The 22576-nt window shown below is 44.1% G+C and overlaps 1 protein-coding gene across 5 annotated transcripts in view; it reads right to left on the minus strand.

Annotated features, from left to right (window-relative positions):
• Positions 1-22576, minus strand: part of Ttc7b (tetratricopeptide repeat domain 7B) — a 214079-nt gene that overhangs the window by 149515 nt on the left and 41988 nt on the right. For all 5 annotated transcript variants that reach the window (XM_036205761.1, XM_036205759.1, XM_036205760.1 and 2 more), the window contains one exon: positions 9349-9479. In XM_036205761.1, the coding sequence (XP_036061654.1) occupies positions 9349-9479 (131 nt within the window). The remainder of the gene's footprint in view (positions 1-9348; positions 9480-22576) is intronic.

Here is a 22576-nt window from a genome sequence, read left to right on the forward strand (position 1 = left end):
GAGTAACAATTCAGACATCTGTATGCACATTCGGATTATGCAAAGACTGAATCATTTCACAAAAGAGGCCATCTTAAAAATGCTAGCTTTTATAACTTGACAGAAGTAACCGAAGTAGTCATAAAATCAGAAACTTCTTTTCCAGTAATGGGAAACTGAGCTCGGCTTTTACATGTGCCAGGCAAGCACTCCACCACCAAGTTACATTTCTTGCCCCAGAAAAAATAATTTTGTTACAAAATTCATTAAAAGTTCTGCTAAAGTTAAATATTAAGTTTATTGAATCTATATGTAGATTAGTATGTGTCTATAAAAACTGCATATACAAGGGAAAAGGGGAGATAATTATTCTTTGCCTTCATATTTCAACTTTATATGGTAACTAATGGCACATGATACAGATGGTGAGATTGGTATATTCATGCTTTCCATTTTGACTTTTTCTTCATCTATGTTTATTATGTTACTATTTTTAGATCTAAGATTCCTAGTTCCATTATGTCATCATTTTTATATTGCTATGTAAATATGTCTGATTGAGATAGGTAGACAGACAGACAGACAGACAGATAGATAGATAGATAGATAGATAGAGATGGATGGATGGGAAGGAAGACAGATGGATACATAGAGACATAGTTAAATGCTCATTTTTTGTTGTTGGTTTGGTTTGATTTTGGTGATGAAGATTGAAACCTGGCCCTTGTTCACACTGGGTGATTGCTTTACCACTAAGCAGCACTCACGCCTGTGGGCAAAGCTGGCAATTGTGGCTTTGCGGTAAATCCAGAGGTCAGGGTCTTTCAACTTGATTTGTCAATTTCAAGACCTGTTTTGGTTGTTCTGGCTTACCTGGAATTTCACACAAATGTCTGAACCAGCTTGCTATATTTGTCTTTCTTCTTCAAAAAAGTAGGTCATATTTGGATAGTTACTGAATGGACCTTGTGGATCAGCTTGCACAAAGCTATCCTTTTAACAAACTGAGCACTTGAACCCACGAGGAGCATGAGATATTTGTTAATAACCGAGAAGTCCCTTCCTATTTAACACTCTGTTTTTTCTTTTAGCTCATGTGTTTTTGTTACATGCATTCCTATGGATTTTAATCGTTTGATATTATGGACATGCTCTAATTTTAATTTTAGAATCATAGTTAGAATATAGAAACACATGACTTTATATACTAATCATTATATCCTATAACCCTGCTGAATGTTTATTAGTTCCAACAGATTTGTGTGTGTGGATTTTATGCATATACAATTGCATCATCTGACAGGGAGTTTCCAATTTAGATGTCCTTCATTGCTTTTGCTGGCCTAAACATACTGAGAAGAATTCCTAGTAACATATCAAACAGAAGTAATTAAAAAATTAATTTTCTTGTTTCTGATCTTAGGGGAACACACCCTATTCCCAGGCTGAGTAAATTTTCACTTAAACTATCTTCCTAGACTATACATTATACATCTCTTAGTCATGGCATATAGTTTCTTCTTAGAGAAACTCCTCAGCTTCCAATAGGTTAATCTTGGTAAATGTATCATAAGTTAGAAGAGCAGTTAATACACCTAACTGGACATCACAACTTAGCCTAACCTACGTTGTACACACTCTGAATACTTACAGTTGGCCAAAACCATCAGATGTATTTTGTGATAAATACTGACTAGCTCATGGAACGTACTGAATGCCTAGACACAAAGCATGCTGGCAATGTAGTAAAGAGTACACTGAATGTCCTCTCTTCCCAAAGCTGATCTTGACTTCACATTCTCTGGTTTCAAGGTGGTTTTCCCACACAAAGTGCTCCTCATGCTGGCTGAGAGCCTGGATCCTCTTGAGGTCCCCTAACGGTGTGTTCTGCAGCTTCTTCATTAAGGTGCCCTGATGCCAAGCTGCCAAATGTGGCCACCATGAAGCCAAAGCCACCAACTTCAGTTGCTTTTAGGAGCTGGAACATGCCCCCTCTTTCAATTACAGCTGCCTCAGTCTTCTGTTGTTCTTTTTTCACCGCTTAAGCCAGTGGTTCTCAACCTTCCTAATGTTGCTTCCTTTTAATACAGTTCCTCATGTTGTGGTCACCCCCAACCATAAAATTATTTTCGATGCTACTTCATAACTGTAATTTTGCTACTGTTATGAATCATAATGTAAATATCTTTGTTTTCAGTTGGTCTTCGATGACCCCTGTGAAAGGGTCGTTCGACCTCTAAAGGGGTCGTGATCCACAGTTTGAGAACCACTGGCTTAAGATTTTGTTTAATTCTTTTTTACAATTTGGAAGCAAAGCTGGATGGAGTCTTGCCCTAAAGTCACCACTCCCTTTATTCCATTTAGCATCAGGTTTTTCTTTGAACTTTTTATCTCCTTCAGCACTGAACTTGGCTCCATTACACTTCCAGATATTCCTTTTTCCTCAAACTGTACATTTAAATTTTTTTTCTTGCTCAGCTTTTCATTATAGATCTGCATAAGACTAACCACTAATAACCACAAGACAGAGTCAATAGTAGGCTGCTTTGAAATCTCCTCTGCCAAGGCCACTAATCTAAAATCTTTTCATTTAGCCACAGGCAGATTTTTTTGGACAAAGGTGGTGTAGAAAGCAGCCACATTCTTCAAAATATCACAGGAACAGTCTCTAAGCCACTTATTAATCCTTCTCCTCTGAAACCTCTTGAGCCAGGCCATGGAAATCTACACTGCTCTCAGCACCACTGTCTTCCACACTCCTAGTAGTATGGCCCATTAAGTATTACTTAAAGCGTTCAACTGCTTTTCCAGGCCAATGTCCCAAAGTCCACATTCTGCCAACAAACAGCATGGTCAGACTGTCACAGCAGTACTCCACTCCCTGGTACCGACTTACGTCCTAGTCAGTGTTCTATTACTGTGAAGAGACACCATGACCACAGCAATTCTTAGGAAGGAAAGCATTTATTTAATTGGGGCTTGCTTATAGTTTCAGAGGTTTAGCCCATTGTCACTAAGGCCGTGGGTAGAATGGGGTGCATGGCAGCATGCAGACAGATAGGCACTGGAGAAGTAGCTGAGAGTTCTACAACTATATCCACAGGCAGCAGGAAAAGACTGCCACCGGGCTTGGAATGGACTTTTTGAAACCCCAAAGTCCATCCCCAATGACACACTTCCTCCAAAAAGGCCACACCTCTGAATCCTTTCTAATAGCGTCACTTCCTGGTGACCGAGTATTAAACGTCTATGAGCTCATGAGGCTATTCTCGTTCAAACCGCCACAGGAGGCACTGAAATTGCAGCAAAAATTAATCATATCTACCATCTCAACCTGAACCTGGATCTTGATTTGTAGTTAATTCTTTTCAAATATGGAAGAGTGTAAAACTTTTCAAGTCCTAGATGAGGGGTTACTCCAACATTAAAGTTTTCATAATAATAAAACTCAGTGGTTAAGAGTATGCATTGCTCTTGCAGGAAGACCCAAGTTTGCTTCCCAGAACCTATGTCTGATGGCTCACAAATAGCCTGTAACTTCAGCTCCAAGAGATCTATGCTCTTTCCTGACCTCCATATACACTGTACTCACATGTACAAACCCCCACCCAGACACACAGACACATAATTAAAAACAAAAATAAAGTAATCAAAACAAAGTGCAGTAAAAGATTACATAGCAATAAAAAGAACCAATGCATTATGCAACACAAACAGACCTTGAAAACACTGAAGCCAGTCACTGTAGATCACACATTATGTGATTTCATACGAAATGTTCAGAACATGCACATTTACAGTAGCAAGAGTTCAGAGCTCTGAGAATAGATGGAATGGGGAATAAATGCTGATGGGTACAATGCTTCCTTTTAGACTAAAGAAAATATCCTGGGATTAAAATCTGGAGATGCTCACACCGTGCTAAATGTAATAAAAACGTTGGAGGCACTACTTCAGGAGCTGAGGCCGCAGGATGGTAAGCTCAGGTGATATCCTATCTCATGTACATGAACAAATAATACAACGGAGAGACTATACACCGTGTGAATCAGAGCAACACATCCTTTAAAATTATCACATTTATTCACTTATTATGTGGAGAGGGGTTGCACATACTGCAGAGCAAGTGTGTAGGCTAGAGGACAATTTGTAGGAGTTGACTCTTTCCTAACATGTGAGTCCTGGGGATCGAACTCAGGTCTTCTGGCTTAGCAGCAAGTGCCTTTTCCCACTGAGCTATAGCACTAGTCTGATACTATTCTTTAAAATAATAACAATAATAACTATTAAGCAAATATGGGGGGGAAATGTCAATCCCATTAATAATTGAAAGATGTGAACTAAGCACACAAGACATTATGTTCACCTAGAAAATAATTTTGTAACAATTTGTTAAGATGCAGAGCAGCGCCTAGTCTCCTTCCTGAACTGTGGAAGTTGAAAGGTGTGGGTACTGACTAATGGCCCCAGTACATGGTAACAAGAATGGTAAAAATATTCCCACTTCTTAGAATTCGCCCCTAGAAAATAGTGTAAAGCAAGGGAAAAGCTGCCTGGAGGAAGCGGCCAAATTAGACCGAATAATAAACTATTACCTGAAATAATATACAACTATGAAAGGAATGTAAATAATAATAATAAAGTAAAAATAAGCAGATAGAAAATGCTTGACTGGCCAGGCAGTGGTGGCACACACCTTTAATCCTAGCACTCGGGAGGCAAAGGCAGGCAGATCTCTGAGTTCAAAGCCAACCTGGGCTACAGAGAGATTCCAGGACAGCCAGGGATATATAGAGAAACCCTGTCTCAAAATACCAAGGAAAGAAAATGATTTACTGTTTTGAAGGCAAAGGCACTACAACAATGCACAGAAGTGAACACAAGTGACTGTTCCTCTCTGGTTACTGGTCTTTTCTGGAGTTCTAAGAATGTTGTGGAGGGGTTAGGGATTTAGCTCAGTGGTAGAGAGGGCAAGCGCAAGGCCCTGGATTCGATCCTCAGCTCGGGGGGGGGGGGGGGGGGGGACGGGACACACAAAAAATTGTGGAGTACGTGTCCAGGCAGTGAGATGTCAGGCTCAAATTCAGAGGTGCAAGAGCAGAGGCTGGCCATTACATCTCTGAACATTTCATCAGGAAGTATTCATGTACTGGCCTGTGCTCTAAGCTGGAGAGAAGAGATGAAAGAGAGAGCATGGGGGACATTGTCTCTTGATGGTCTCCCGCTTGAAAGCCACTTCAGTGGCCTGGGCCCTCAACTCAAGCCCTGTCTCTCTTAGCAGCAGCAGCACATAACTTGGATTCAAGACACACAATGATCTTAATGTGACCCAGCTCTGGATCCATCACTCAGCTATGCCACTCAAGTTCCCTTGCATGGCAGACGTCAGAACTCAAACCGGGACCCGTGGCCTCTGAGCAGTCAATTGAGGAGAAGGACTCTGGGCTGGCTCTGCAATACCTGGCGTTTCTTCTTGGAACTTCAGCACTAAAATGGTCATCAACAGTTACAGGTGCCTTGCAATTTAGCTTCAGCTTCTTTTCCAAAATTGGGCGTGAAGAAATGAACTGTCAGCAGAAGGTAGAGTTCTACCCTGGCCCTGCTCCTGCTCTAGAATGCTACACCAGCTGGCCAGGTGGTGTATGCAAAGCCCAGAGACAGGATGACTTCATGTGCCAAAAGCAGGGCTCAGGTCAGGACAGCAAGGATGAGGTCATCTTTATCCATACCACTGCACCACCAGAAGTGCCTTCCAGAGCAGAACACTTCATTGACTGCTGGCAGGCTGCCACTATCTGAACATAAACTAATCAAGGCATCCCAAGTCACTGTTAATGCTATTTCCTCATATTTGATTAGTCTGATCAAATTAAGTTACAGCCAGTATTTGCTATATTTTATTCTCTTTCAGAAAACAAACTATCAGAGAACATCATTGGTCCATATCTCTATAACCCTCACTTGACAAGGACAATCCTAAACAAACACAGCTTTCACTGACTTGTCTCCCTTCACCCTGCCTCCACATTTGGGGCCAGCACCCAGCATGCTATCTGGTATAGCACTGTCCCTAGGAAGCCTGGATAACAAAGCTTTTGAAATTAGACAACTCCAGTCCCACTAGTTCTGCTATGAAAACAGAAAGATGAAGCACAAGATATAAATGAACAGGTCAAGGTCCATCTGCGTGTGAAGAACCATACAGAACCCAGGAGCAGGAAGAGTAGGATTCAGTAGACAGAGCAATCACATGACCCTGAAAGGATACTTCATAAACTTGTCTCTACATTCCTAACAAGACAATGTGCTTGTAATATTTCAGATTTTCATCTAAACAATTGCAGCTTTTAAAGGTGGTAACGAACATTTGCTGTGTGCTAACAATGGACTGGGAAATACTATATGGCAGTTATTGAGGCTATTTATAGATGAGGCTCCTGAACAGGCTAGGTGACATGCCTCAAAGTTCCACAGCTAAATGGAGTCTTGACCAAGATTCCAGCACCAACTCACTCCACTGGACTGCTCTGCTGCCTCTCACAGCTTAAGCTAACAGACTCAAGAGGAAGGCAAGATTAGCCCCCTTTCTGAAGGGTCTCTCACTACCTTCTGCACAGCTCCTCCATGGGTAAACAAAAGGACCAACTCCAGGGAGAGTCAGAGAATGAATGGCAGGACCTCAGATTTGGAAAAACATTAACCACTACACTACAATAACCTCAAGAGTCCTCCCAAAACTTTACTTTTGTTAATGAATGAACTTAAGAGCCAACGCTCATAAATAAAATGACAATAAATCCTGGCAAACAGCAGCTTCCTCCCTCAGAGTGGCAGGAGAAGCCACTAGACACTGCCTCTGCCCAGTGACCGGCAACACAAAAAACTGCGCCAGATTTTCTTCCTAGGACGGCTCGAAGGTAAGGCACTATTGGTCCAGGCTTGCCAAGGCTTTTACTCCTTTCAGAGTTGATTTTTGTTTTCACTCCAGCATGACTCTTTAAAAGTTCAAAATCAAGTCAACTGAGTTCAAGTTTTAAAAACAAATAAGGTCTATGAATCCCTGAACTTCCACGAAGCCCAGTTTCTAGACTGACCAACATAAAATGTCTTGAGTACCTACTGCAGTCAAAACAGACGTTTGGCTCAGTCAGCCTCTCTCCTTGCTCAAGTATGGGCAGGTCCAAAGTTTACATAAAAGAAATGCAACTGAAAAATCAGAGCCAGAAGAGCCATGCAGAAAGGCTCAGATTTAATGGAGGCAGGAGGTGGTTGGTGCTCACCTGTGATTCTAGAAGCCGAGGTTCTCACATCCAGTACTGTAGAGTGCTTTCCACAAGTAAGGGTGTGTGGCAGGTGGGAGGGTGACAGTTCAATGTGGCCACACAGTGGCCTGGAGATGAACTGGTGAGCAGTGTATGGGGGTCAGCAAAGAGTTGGTTTCTAATTGGCCAAACTTGCTAGGTATCCTAGGGCCTTAATTTTCTTTTCAAAATCTAACTCCTATGATCCAAAAAGGAAGGAAGTAGGAAAGAAGGGAAGTTTCTTTAGCATTCCATGACTATGAATTTCCTTGATGTCCAGCTGAAGAACTCAGCAGTAACCAGGGAGTTACTACAACAGGCAGTAGATCCCATCTGCCACTTCCTGTGTCATTGCAGACACATGTGACAGATGAATCCCTTTCTCCTTGTCAGGAAAGGGCAGCTCCAAAGTGGACAACTGGACAGTAAGCTGAGAAATAAAGGTCTCTGAGCAAGTCAAGACACGGTCAGAAGCAGAGCTCAGCTGGGATGAACAGAGTTCTCCACAGCCACATGTGGGCCATGGCAGGCCAGCAAGGGGAGGAACATAGACTTCAAACTCAGCCTGCATGATCATTTCCCTGACAATCAATGATAACGACACACCGGCCAGAGAGCCATATCAACCTGAACTCCCCAACAGTGTCTTACAGCCACAGCTAGTTAGGCCCAGGTCAAATGATTCTCCACAGTTCCAATCTACTCCTCAGTTTCTGCATTTCGCATTCTGCTTTCCCTGCTCAGAGACAGTTCTGACTCTCCCCACACCCACCATCACATTATAAAATGATTTATGTGAGAATTACTTCCCATCTGTACATGCAGGGAAAAGAAGTTTGTCCATGTCATCATGGACAAACAAGGCCATGAAAACTCGTGGAAAGCACACCTTCTGATCATGTTCAAGATTGGTTACCATTTCAAACAATGCCACAGGTGTGTATCTGGACCCAAGGTCACAGTCCTGCTTTGGTTAGACCACAAAAGTGCTACAGAAGAAACTATTAGGAGTTACAGTCATTACAAATCACTGACACCAAGAATCTAACACGCTACTAGATCTAGACTAAGTGTCTTTATCCCCATGACCTTACAGAGTTTTGCGAGAACTTTAAGAGGCAAGACTATTTTTATGAGCTTTTTTATAGATGGGAAAATTGAGGCTGAGCTGTGATGGAGCTTAGTAAAGAACAGACTGGAAAGACAAGGATCCTTCTGAACAGATTAAGATGCCCACCTATCTCTGACCCCATCCCTAATCCCATCCCTGACCCCTTCCCTAGTCCCATCCCTGACCCTTTCTCTGGTCCCATCCCTGACCCCTTCCCTGACCCCATCCCTGGCCCTAACCCTGGCCCTATCCCTGATCCCTTCTCTGATCCCTTCCCTGGTCCCATTCCTGATCCATTCCCTAGTCCCTCCTGGCCCCATCTCTGACCCCATCCCTGGTCCCATCCCTGGTCCCATCTCTGGCCCCTTCCCTGACCCCTTCTCTGGCCCCTTCTCTGGCCCCTTCCCTGGCTCCATCCCTGACCCCATCCAGCCTCCAGCTTCCTCTGCTCACTCAGTCTCTGCTTGTATGACATTCTTGTCAATTGTCATTTTCCTTCCCCTGACCCAGACCAAAACACTTGACTGCTAGGGTCTCCCCAGACAATCTCAGCAGACAAACAGCCTGCTCCAAACAAACTAGTGAAGTCCCTGACAGGCCTCTGATATACTATCAAGGTAAAGCTGCCCGAACTCCAGCTGAACACCTACTGGTACAAAGATCATGCAAAGATGTATGAATCTTAACACAGGGAAACAAGAGCAATTGGCCAATTTCAGTGTGCCAGAGGTATGGACAGCTCGTACTGTCGTATCTGCATATACACACCAACCCACTTATTTTCATAGGTACCTATGACCATTTTCTCCCTAACCTTCAGGAGTGCAAGCAGAGTTTGCATGCAGAGGCAGACAAGTCAAAGGTGTTCCAGAGGTAGGCTACACCTGTCCTCAGTCAGACGTGGGTGTGCAGTGGGGGCAGGATAGCAGCTGGAACAGACACACAGTTCTTACTTACCCTTTCTATCTCCTGGAGATACAGGAGTGCGATGTCCCCAGCTTTCTCATAGCAGGTGATGACATCCTGTTCCCGGTCCACATGGAGATTACTGGTAGAGGATGAGACAGGCAGCTTCTCTAAACAAAGTCCTAAGAGCAAAGCAAACACACAGCAACTGGATGAGGTGGTTTTCATGGGCCTTAGTTATAGGGATCGCTCTATGTGCTGTAAGAGGCTATCAGGAGTGGCTCCTCCATCCCTGCTTCTTTCACTGAGACAGGGTCTCACCATGGATGACTGGAACGCCTTAAGTAGACCAAGCTGGCCTTGAACTCACAAAGATCCACTTGTCCCTCCCCTGCCTCTCAATTAAGACATGTGATACCACACCCTGACTGTCCTCTCTCTTAAAGACAAATGGAGCTTCAAAAGGAAGAACCAGAAGGAACATTTACAGTTGCAGAAAAGACCACAGTGGTCTATTTCAGCTCCACATTCAGTTTGAACTTGAAAGGGCCCTTCACCGTGAGCTCTTTCAGTCCTGAAGAATATGGTGGTCATTTTTTATATCAGCATGACCAGGCAATGGTGTGCTAGGACATTTGGACAAACATTCTGGCTGTGTCTGTAGGTGTTCCTGGATGAGATTTACACGCGGGCTAGTAAACTAAGTGTGGGGGCCCACAGAGACTCCATAGTGTGGCCTTACTTCATCTTGACTCAAGGTCAGAGAGTCTAAGTTTGTTTTGCCTTTCAAGGATGAATAACAGGATGTTTTGCCAAAGGCATGGTTACCAAATGTCTTGAGAGTAAAGGAGGTATTTACACTTGTTTTTACTTTGAACTATGATGTCATTGAGAGGGGGAGGTCTTTTGCCCCTTTGCTTTGGGTATAAAAAGGCCCTGAGACATAAACTCAGGGTAACTGTGGTATTGACTCAGAGCCCTCCCGATGCTATCTGTTTCTCTATTTTTCATATCTATTATTTTTTAATGCTCAACCCTCCATTCAAGACTATTCAATAGTGGAGCATGGGGTTGGGGGTTTAGCTCAGTAGTAGAAAGGCCCTGGGTTCAGTCCTCAGCTCTGGGGGGGGGGGAAAAGACAAAATAACAATAGTGAAGCAGGACACGGCAAATGAGTGAGCCTATTGCCTTCCCTAAGTGGGCAGGCCTCATCTAGTCACCTGAATAGATCAGGACAACAGCTAGGACAGAGAAAAGCATGTCCCTTTCCAGCCTAAACAGCAGTACTGGCTCCCCTTGGCCCAGGGCCTGCTGGCTCTCATACTGAAATCTATGCCACTGGGTCTTCGGGTTCCCAGGCCTTCAGACTGGACTGGAAGTACACCAGCAGCTCCCTTGGGGTTATAGCAGTCAACTAAAGGTCTTACCTCCTATTGACCCTGTCCCAGGAGGTTCCTGACTAAAACTCTCACTCAATGAAGCCCAAAGCTCTTCAACCATTTTTAAAAATAAGCAAACCTGGCAGCTCTTGTTTAGCTCTTAAGTGTCCCCAAAGGCCTTTATGTTAAAGGCATGACCCCAGGGTGGTACTACTGGGGAGGTGTGGAATCTTTTAAGAGGTGGCAGCTAGTGGGAAGTCTTTGGGTCACTGGGGCATGCCTTGGAATAAGTTTTCAATGCCCTGAGGGAGCATTACTTAGAAACTAGGGAAATCTTACCACATTCAGATTAATACTGAGGCCTAAGAGCTTAGGAGTAATTAGAACACATGGATCATTCCTTAGTTCTGGACTAAATAATAAATAATAAAGCCCAGAACATTGTTTGGAGGCATTTTTTCTCATAGATGGGGCAAACAACTCTTTACCGAGGTAGAGCTCTGGATTGAGATGTACAAAAGCATGGAAGGCAGAAAAAATGGCAAGGTGAGGATGGGCAGACATGTCTTGACCCCAGTGCCCACCAACCTTCAATGGCCTAGAGAAATCAGACTCAGCTTTCAGCCACCAAAAGGCAGAGAGAGAAGACACAGTAGGGGATGGTGTGGCAGACTTTTTACAATCCCTGCTGCCTCAACTGCCTATGACATGATGTACACTCCAGCTCATTTAAAAGTCCGAGAGTGTCTGGAATTGGAAGAGGCAGATAGTTCTCTTGTAGAGCTGAGGAAGTGGAGACCCATGACGATAAGGAAAGTGACTGGTCTCAAAACAGAAAGATAACGAGTCTTTAGCCTCCTGGCTGACATACATCATGTTAGGTACTAATATTCAAAGTGGACTCCACTCAGTGTCTTGCTAGATCATTTCTTTGTCTTGCTAACTAATAATCTACTTACCTACCCCATCTATTGAATAGTTTGCTTGATTGCTTAGTTTTGGCTACTGGAGAAGTTATAAACATGTAGGACTTTTTGTTGTTGTTGTTGACATAAGTTTCAATTCAAATTAGTAAATACCAAGATGTGCAACTTGTAGGTTGAAGATATAGTCTTGGAAGAAACCACCCCACACTGCTTCTCATCTTTTGACTCAGACTGTTTTCCAAGGTGACAGTACTGCTCTGCTCAGAGCAGGACTCAACAAGCTTCTGCTGCTCTGCTTGTGCCCAGTACTGTGTTGCTGGCTTTGGGAGTTAGCCAGTCTGATAGGTGCACAGTGGAATCTCACTCTTGTAGTAACCTACACTCCTCTGATGACTCATATCAAGTACTTTCTCATGCTTATTTGCTGCCTGCATATTTTATTTTAAGTGCTGCCTAGTTAATTTTTTTTTTACTCTTTTTCAATTGGGGTATTTAGGGATTTCCAGTGTTGAGTTTTAAGTATTCTCTGTATGTTTCAAATAAAAGCTCTTTATCATAAATATTTATTTTGGATTTTTTTTTTTTTTTTGCAAAACCTATGACTTCTATAGAGTGTATTCATAACTATGTTCATCTTGTGTAGGTGAGCATGCATGTGTTGAGGTGGGCAAAGTTCAACATTGGGTGTCTTTTTTTATCTCTCCACATTACTTTTTGAGATGGGGTTTCTCACTGGACCTGGAGCTTGCCAATTCAGGTAGACTGGCAGGCCAGCAAGCCCCAGGGGCTCTTCTATCTCAAGCCTCCCAGTGCTGAAATTGTAAGCACTTGCCAGGCTGTCATATGGGGCTAGGGCTCTGAACTGCATGCTCACACAGGCAGCGCTTACCAGTTGAGCCGTCCCCAGCCCGCCAAGCCAAACACTTCTCTTTCCACTTCTCTACTGGCACCTTTCACACATTTAACTTCATTAAATTCAAATTTTATCAATGTTTTTCTTTCGTCAATTGCACTTTACATATTGTAACTAAACCTCATTGGTAAATACAAAGTTACCTAGTTTTCTCCTGTGTTATCTTCTAGGAGTTTCATAGCTTTGAATTTTACTTTGATACTTATGATCTATTTTGACATAATACTTGAGGTTTATGACTGAGTTTTTATCCTTAATTTTTCTTCATCTCTATTCAGAGGTCCTGACATTGTTTGTTGAAGACTATCCTATCTGGGGCTGGAGAGATGGCTCAGTGGTTAAGAGCACCAGCTGTTCTTCCAGAAGTCCTGAGTTCAATTCCCAGCAACCACATGATATCTCACAACCATCTATAATAGGACATGATGCTCTCTTTTGGCATGCAGAACACTCATACATAAAATAATAATAATAATAATAATAATAATAATAATAATAATAATAATAATAATAATAAAAGACTATCCACCCTGTCTTGAAAAAAACAAAACAAAACAAAAAAAGACTATACTTTCTATATTGAGTTGCCTTTGCTCCTTGTCAAAGCTTAGTTGACTCAGTTGAATGGATCTATCTTTTATCTCTGCTGTGTTCTACTGACTTACGTGTCTGCTCTTTTACCAATATTATGCTGTCGTGATCACTATATACCATTCTGATATGACTAGTGAGATGTAAAATACATGAGATAAAATTTGCCTGTTTTATGTATTGAAATTTTTTTAAGTAAATTCACAGACTTGTGTAAGTGTCACCATAATTTGTGGTGGTTTGAATAGGAATGGCCCCCATAGACCCCATGTGTTTGAATGCTTGACCCATAGCACTGTTAGGAGGTGTGGCCTTGTTGGAGGAAGTGTGGCCTTGTTGGAGGAAGGGCTTTGTGGTCTTATATGCTCAAGCTATGCCCAGTGTGGCATACAATCTTTCCCTGCAGCCTGCGGATCCAGATGTAAAACTCTCAGCTCCTTCTCTAGCACCATATCTGCCTGCACGATGCCATGTATCCTGCCATGACGATTATGGACTAAACCTCTAAACAGTACGCCAGCCCCAATTAAATGTTTATAAGAACTGCTATGGTCATAGTGTCTCTTCACAGCAATAGAAACCCTAACTAAGACAAAATTCAAGTTTAGAATAGTCTGATCATCCTCAAATGCTGCTTCCTGCTCAGTCAGTTCCCAGGCCTGCCCTCAGCTTTAGACTACCATCAATCTATGGTCTCCACAGTTTACTCCTTCTGGACACTTCATGTAAATGAAGTCATTCATATATGTGGCCTTTGGGAGCTGATTTCTTGGAATGCATGCTTCCCAGGCTTGTCCAGGTTACACCAAGTTTTAGTACTCTTTTCCTGGCACTTCTCATAGTATTTCTTTTCATTGCTCCAATAGCTGCATTTTCTATCTTCAGCAATACAGTTGGGCTCTTCTGTGCCAAACACTCATTTGTGTCCATCCACATTTTCTTCTGGTGTCTTTTCTTCTGCACAAAGTAGTTCCTTTAATATATTTGGTGGGATGGCCCTCCTCCCACTGACTTCTTAGCTGCATGATGTCTAGGAGATTTGATCTTCATCTTTGGAGCTGTTTCACTAGGAAAGGAATTCAAGGTTGGTGGTTTGCTTCCCCCAATCTTCCTCTAAGGATGCTGCTCCACCGATTTCTCATGTCCATATTTCCTGAAAAGAGTCCTGCTTCTCACCCTTGTGTTTGTCCATTTATATGGGTCTCTTTCTGGCTTTATCATTGGCTGTGAACAGTTTGTATTATGAAGTACTTTGGCTTCACTGAGTTCCTAGAACTGAGTGTTTACAGTTTTGTAAAAACTAAAAAGTGTTTAGCCATTATTTCTTCACAAATGTTTATGTTGGCTGAGGGGATGGCTCAGTGGGTAAAATACTTGCCATGATCCTGAGTTCAGAACAGAAAAGTGGCAGCACTCGCCTGTACTCTCAGCACTCCTATGGAAAGACAGGAAGCAGAAACAGAAAAGACCCCCAAAGCCTGTGAGCCAGCTCATGGTATATGCAGAAGAACCCCTACAAGTCTGTGGGCCAGCTCATGGTACATACACAGTGGGAAAACAAGAGACGGACTTCATACAAGGTAGCAGGCAAGAAGTAACATCCAAGGTTGTCTCAAACTTCTACATGTGCCCTATAGTAAGCACATGCCTGCTGCCACACATATGACAACATACAGATCCCACACACACAAAGGTAAAAACACAGTCTTGATGTTCCCCGTTTCCTTTCCTAGGTGACTGTAATTACATGTATATCAAGTCACCAAGCATTATCACATAGTTCAGTCATACTCCAGTTTGATCTCTTGGTTGTGTAAAAGCACCCTGACCAAAAGCAACTTAGAAGAGTAAAGCATCTTTTAGGCCTAAACCTCTGTGTCACAGTCCATCATTGATGGTAGTAAGGGCAGGAGCTCAGGCAGGAACTGGAAGTGAAACCATGGAGGAATACTGCTTGCTTGTTTGCCCTACTCTTACTTAGCTTTCCTATACAGCCCAAGACCACCTTCCAGAGGAATGGTGTCACCCACGGTGGGCTGGGCCCTTCTATATCAATTAACAACCAAGACAATCCCCACAGACACGCCCACAGGCCAGTCTGCTCTGAGTAATCCCTCAATCGTCCCTTCTTAGGGGACTGTAGGCTGTGTCAAATTGACAGTTCAAACTAGAACAAGGGCTAAACTCTATAATCTTCCACTTAAAATATTTCCCTCTTTAATTTTAGATGTTTTTTACCTCTTTGTTTCCAAATCCACTAATCTTTTCTTTTACAGTACCTACTCTGCATAAAATCACATCCACTGAGCTGGGCAGAGGCAGGTAGATCTCTGTGAGTTCAAGGCCAGTCTGGTCTACAGAGTGGGTTCCAGGACAGCCAGGGCTACACAGAAAGACCATGTCGTGAAAAAACAAAAAAGGACAGATTCCTCATTTATCCTAACAGCCCCAGAACTACTCCAAAGCAAGTGAGCAAGTACTTGGTTACAACTTTGGAATGTTCTTTAAACACTCACTAGCACAAAATTAAAAATGACCAGGGAAAAAAAAATTGTTTCACAGTCTGCTCTTTTCTTGGATAAGAAGCAACCAAACAACATAAGAGCTGAAATTAATTAATTAATTAATGCGTAAGAGCTATTTAATTAATACAAGCGAGGTCAAGAGAACGTGGCTCCACTGGTTGGCATCGGGTTCCCGTGGGCTGGACTTGGACCGCTAATGCCCATGGCAATGACCAAGCTATTCAGAGACGTCAAGCAAGGCCCCTGAGTCAAAGAACGACCAAATCTGTTTAATACAACCTGATTATTTTTGTATTTTACTAGGTTCCAAAAAGCCAAAGCCAGTCCTCTGGATCTACAAGCAACAGTCACACATGGCTAGTATGGACATTTAAACCAGCTCCACAACCTACCCTCCGCAGCAGAGGAGGTGCAATGCTTTGGGTGGGATCATGATCTAAATAGGCAGTTTCTAACAGTTAAGGTCTCGGCTGCATGAGTCCACAGTAAGGAGTCCCCCCTGGCCTTGCAGAAGGCCCTCATGGTGTCGGACTAATGGTTGCTCCTCTTTCCCCCAACACCATACCTTTCATCCTACATGCACTGGACATGCAAGGGCAGAATCCTAACAGCATACTAAATCAATTCCAGAATACTTAGTGCTCTGTCCAAAGCTGGGCCTCTGGGCAAGTGCCAGAGTCAGTCATATCAGCACTGAGAGGTGAAGTCCTGAGGTCAGGGCCCAAATCGGCTCCCATTAGAATTTAGATGGGGTCTTGTCAGTTTAGCAGTGGTCTCAGCAGTGTTTTTAGTGACTTTCTTTTTCCCCCTAGAGAAATGCATAATCAAAAGGCAGCAGGGGCGGGGGTGGGGGTGGAGGAGCTGGGCGTGGGGAGGTGGGTGTCAGACTTGCTAAATAGCTTCTATGATGCTGACGCCTCTGTAAGATCACAGTAATATCTGTCTCTCCAAAATCAAGTTGTATGCAAAAGGGTAGAAATTTAGTGAATATTCATCTGCTCTCTTGCAGCAATTAAACATCAGAGACTAGGTACAGAAAAGCCGACTGTTCAGCCCGAAGTTCAGTAACATGGTGCTAGCATTGTCTCAGCTCTGATAAGAGATACCTCTAACTATACCCCAACAAGGCAGGCAACATCATCGTGGAAGAAGAAAGGTCATTCATAGTGGGACAAGAAGGACCAAGTGCATTCTACCCACTCTTACGGAAACCTTGGTCCCTTAAGAGCTACATCAACACCTTCCAAGAGTGGTGCCCCAATGATCTAATCATTTTCCATTAGCTCCCATATCTTGAGGTCCTATTATTGATTAACATTATCACCTTGGGAACGAGCACACAAACTTTTTGAAGGACACACTTAAGCCACAGCCAAGCCATAACAAAATGCTATTTGACAACAAAGGCCAGGTTTAAAGCATTTGTAATAAATATGGCTGACCACATTACTGCTGCTCAAAAATGCAGACTACCCACCCAGCCTATGGTCCATCTCCCTGCTACCGGATGAAGTTTCCACAGAGGGATGAGTATCTGGCAGGCCCTCTATGAACTAACAACAACAAAATCACTGGATTGTATACCCTGGCTCTCAAAGTTCTTTCACACACAGTGGCCATTTAGTATGGCACTGTAGTACTATCTATACCCAAATACATGGAGAAGGGATGTCTGAGACACTACATGACTGGCCACAGCTGTGGAAGAGGCAGAAGTGGACACTCAAACAGCCCAGGTACTGGGGAAGAAGCCCTGCGCTGGGGGTCATGCCCTTCCCAGGCTGTCAGGGGCAGTGTTGAAAGCTGAGGTAGTACTAGAGGCCAGAAGACCGGGGGAGGCCACTACTGGACAGGGTGCTGGACAGACAGCGAAGAGTCAGGCTGAGAGCCCCCAACAACATGCCCAGACTCTGCAGTGCTCTATTCAGGCAGGACTACAGAATTCTTCCATGTGCAGCTGTATCTGAGAGCCCTCAGACTTCTCTGGGTATAAGACTGACCCATACTATCAAGGTTCATTTAGCTAGGTCCTTCTCAGAACCTTGCACTATGCCTGGGGTTTGCTGAGCAGTTTCTCATCTCCACAGCTACCCTACAAGGAAGCTCACAGATCTTAGAGATAAGATTGGATTTAGGACTCCACAGCTAACAACTGATAAAGTCACCATGCTTTGACCCTTGTTCCCGGTAACTACAAAGCCTTCTGGCAATCTCTCTTACTGAGTAGCTAACAGCAGAGAATTCAGTGCCCAATCCCAGCAAGGCAATAAAAATGAGTTTCAAATTGAATCTTATGAACCAAAGTCCAGTGCTGATCTTCTCTCCCACCAAAAGCTCCCCCCAACCTCAGGTAGTCCCAGGACCACCAATCGTCCTAGGCCTTGTCTGTTGTATGAACCACTGAGACACTAACTTGTGCTACAGGGCTGAACAGCCAAGCTGATACTCTGATTCTTGAAAATAGCATGGAAATGAAAAGGATAACAACTTCTCACAGTTATACAATAAAGCTGTAAATGTAACGAGAGGCCCTATGAACTACAACACTAGCCATTGTTTTCTCATTTATCTTAACCACAGCTCCGGAAGTCAGCCACAGGAAAGGCACATCCTGAGGCCTCTGAAACCAGACTATGGGGGAGTCTATAACTGGACTTTGTAACTGGATGTACTAAACCTCAGTATAATTTCACATCTCTGATAATCCAGCACCGTGGTGTAGGCTTCAAAGGCAGTAAGACAATGCTCAGGGATCTCAATTCCAAAGCTGAAAGGAAATCCAGGGAGAGCCCAAGGCACACAAGCAAAGCCATGTGAAGGCAGCTTGCCCGGGGCTGCTGAACTAGAGTCTCAAGGTTCCCACAGGTATCAGGTGTGTGGGGCATGGCCATGGAAACAGCACATGTTGGAGAGGAAGAAGGGGACGCTGTCATGGGTCTCCTGTAAGGTCTCTGCCAACCCATAGCTTCTGTGATTTAAGTGGCTCCTGGCTAGAAGCCACAGCCGGCCCTTTTGGGAACACCAAGAATAGTTTCCCTTCTAGGCTCAGTATACCCTTCTTAGGAATAAAAAACATGTATACATGCAGAGAAACACAAAGATACGCGTGCATACACACACACACACACACACACACACACACACACACACACACACCCACCCTCAGAAGTGAAGCCAGTCCTGGATTCAACACTCTTTCAGTCAATGTCTCTTCTCACTCCTTAATTCTGCAAACAAATGAGATGCTAATTCAATCTGAAATACTCATGAAACAAGAGTCCATGATCTGAACTGATGCTCTTTAAGTCTCCAATTAATAACCATATACTTACATGTATTTAACATGCAGCAATAACAACAGGTGTTGAGCGCTTACCTGCCAATTATCTGAGAAGCTCCAGGACAGAGGGGCCAGGCCTGGAGCTGGTAAGTAACTCACCCAACATGATACAAGAAGGGCAGAGCTGGGATCAGGCCAGCCAGTCTGAATCCACAGCTGACTTTTCTGGCACTACATTATACTCTGTAATGTCTCTGATGCATGAGTCTCTATGTATTAACCTACAGCTATAATGGCCAAGAATGTGGGCTGTGAAGCCAGGCTCCTTTGCTCATGGCATATAGCTGACTTTACATATAAGATTGCTAAATGAGAGGAAGAGGCAGCCACATCTCTGTGAGTTTGAGGCCAGCCTGGGCTACAGAGTAAGTTCCAGGGCAGCCAAGGCTACACAGAGAAACCCTGTCTCAAAAAAACAAAAACAAACAAACAAAAGAATGCTAAATGATGGAAACAGTGCCTGGCACATGATAAGTCCTCAAAAATAAATAAGTGAATAAACAACGCTGATGTTTCTTACTTGTATCACGATTGCCTTAAGATAACAGCAGCTGGAGAGACTCCAGGTGGGAGAATTAGATGTTTATCACAAAGCTAATTCCAGAACATTCTCATCACTTCAAAAAGAAGCCTCATCAGCAGTTCCTTCCCATGGCCCTTCTAGCTGACACTGAGACCTCTCATTCACTGTCTGCCTCTGCGGATTTGCCTTTTGGGATTTGATCTTTTGTGTCTGGCTAGATTTAGCAAAATATTTTCAAGGTTCACAGTTATTTAGCAAGTATTACAGCATTATTACTTTTTAAGTTGACGTGAAATGCACAAACCTAGGATTAACCATTACAAGCTGCATGTGGTACAACACTGTATAGCTACTATTAATCATTTTCAAAACCTCATTCCTTTTGATTGCCAAATAATACTCCACTGTGTAGAGGGGCTTCCTTTTCTTTACCCATTCATAGATTGCCAAATTTTGGATTTTTCTCCACTTCTTGTATATCTAGAGAGTCCTGCCACAAACCTTCAGGCACTGATTCTCACGGGAGTCTACGCTTTCGGTTTTCTTGGCTATATAGCAAGACATGAACTAGCAGAATATGTTGAGCAACTCTTTTCTGTTGTGCTATTTTTAAGCTTTGTTTGAAAAAAAAATCATACCTACTACCTAACTATAGCTCTGCTGGGTGAAATACTGAAGTAAGGGGGGGGGGGGCTTTGAGCAGACAGCTGGCTTTGAACCCTGGCTTCTTAACACAGCTGCCCTGTGAGTCAGGGGCATGCTGTCTAACATTTGGAAACTCTTTCTTCTCATCACACACATGTCCGGTGACAAAGCCAGTGTCTGGCATTCAGAAAACACTCAGCAAATAGTCACCACCTTCATAGCAGACATCTTCCTGGGGCGAGTGATAATTCTTTTTCATTTTCTTTGCAGGGATATCCAAAACTACAGGAAAGCCTCAAGCAGAAAATGACCATCACCCACATTCCAGCGCCTCCAAATTAAGTGCAATTAGCACAGCTGCCACAGACCCGTGATCCCAACGGGATGCGCTGTCACTCTGGGTGTGGCTCATTTGCTACCACAGAAGACTCATCACACTCTGGACTCTGCAGTGCAAAATGGAACCCCTGCCCATCCATCCTCAGCAAGGGTGACAGTGACCAGGGGACACATGCAACTGTCCTTGCCTTACTGCACAAAACCCTAGTGAGCAGCAACCAGATGTGGTGCCCTAGCTGGGCTGGACTTCTCAGAACAGCCACTTGAAGAGAGCTGCAGAGCTACTCGAAAAATTTAACAGGGCAGGTAGATGGCCAGCCAGGAAAGGCAGCGGAGACGGAGCCTGCTGATGGGAGCTGCTGACCCCGGAATCCACATGGTCAAGGAAGAGAACTGACCCCCACAGGCCATCCTCTACCTCCACACATGTGCACACACATACACGCATGCACAGAGGCACCAAATAAACAAACATGTAAAATTTAAAGTTTTAAGAGAATTCAGAACAGACACCTCAGCACTTTTACTTAGAGTGCTGCCCTCAACCTTTCTACAAACCATCTGAATTCCTGCTGCCTCCCCAAGGAAAACCAACGAGAAGCTGACGGACACAAACAACATTAAATATGAATGTAGGTCAGTGGCAGTGACAGGCTTGTGCTCCTCTTACAGCATCTAAATATAAACAGGAAGCTCTGACCAGCAACCTGAGATGGGTGGCCCATTCCATACAGCATACAGCCTCCAACCACACTGGAATCCTGACCTCTAGAGTGGGAACGGGTGGGGTGACCCAAGAAGATGGACACTTGCTAGGAGTTCTCCACCCCCACTCAGGCCAGACAGCATCCCCACCACCACCACCACAGCACTATTCCCCACAGCCTGGGCTTCCCACCAGAGCAAGGTCAGCACACAGGAGCTCTGCAGTGACCCACTTCTGCCGTCCACACCCACCACACATGGACTTTTCTATAAATGCCTTTTCTTTTTTCCCCATCACCCAAAGTGATCTCAAACTTCAAATGCAGAAAAGCAGCTTCTCAAAGAAAAACAACGGGGCCTCTGTGGTCCCCCGCCCCTCAGGAACTAGGAAAACATAAGCATGGGGAGTGTCATAAGGTATTAGCAGGGCCCATTCTGATTCCTGACCCATAAAGCTTTCTACTTCAGTAGCTGCTTGGGACACAGCCCCCAATAGACCAGAAAACCGTCTGTTCACCTAGAAGGTCATGGTCATTTGCAAACACGCAATTTCTAAAGCTTGAGGGTCTGTCTCTTCAAAGACCCTGTCAAGACCCTTGGGCTTCCACATGGGCATCCTCACTACCCAGGAAGACACCAGGGCACAATGCCTGCTAACAGTCTACTGCTCTGGCACATATTTCCGTTCCCTTTCAAAGACCCCTGTGTTAAACTTGGTCTCTACTGAAGCTGTCCCCAGGGCACTGGTGGCAGTCTGGTCCTCGTCCAAGATGAGTAGATAAGCCTGGCTGCACAAAGGCAGGCTATGCAGCTTCCTCCTAGAGGGGGCTGTCCCTGGACCCTCCTCACTAAGTTCGGGTTAACAGAGACGCCAGGCAGGTTCAGCTTTCTCCTGCCATCTCTGAATTCCAGTTTAGTAACACAACTACTCCGATTCTGAGACTGCAAATGCCAACACGGCCTGGACACTACGTCAGCCTTGTGGTGGGGTAGGAACCATGAGGTGCCAAGACACAAGGGACAAGCAGACCCTAGGAGTGGGTGTGGGACGCACCTGGAAGGGAGCAACTGCACATGCACGACAGTGGTTCCTGTCTGGGCCTTTACAGGGCTCCTGCGACCCCTGGTGGCAGCTGCCAACATACTGCAGACTGACCTCTGACCGCTGTAAAAAGTCCCGATCCTGACAGACATCAAGTCAGAGCTTTTGATGTGGAATTCTGGGTTCTAGGTTTTTAACACACCCAGAGTTCCAAAGTGCTCCCAATATCCTTAAATAAAGAAGTCTGAGGCTGGCTGTGCTGTTTAAGAAAGACTGTCTTTTCTTTCCTCCTGCAGGGTCTACACTGGTTATAAGAGCTTCTGCTCAACACACCTCACAGCAACCAGGACT

The sequence above is a fragment of the Onychomys torridus genome, chromosome 14 (assembly GCF_903995425.1).
Source record: "Onychomys torridus chromosome 14, mOncTor1.1, whole genome shotgun sequence".
Classification (NCBI taxonomy): domain Eukaryota; kingdom Metazoa; phylum Chordata; class Mammalia; order Rodentia; family Cricetidae; genus Onychomys; species Onychomys torridus.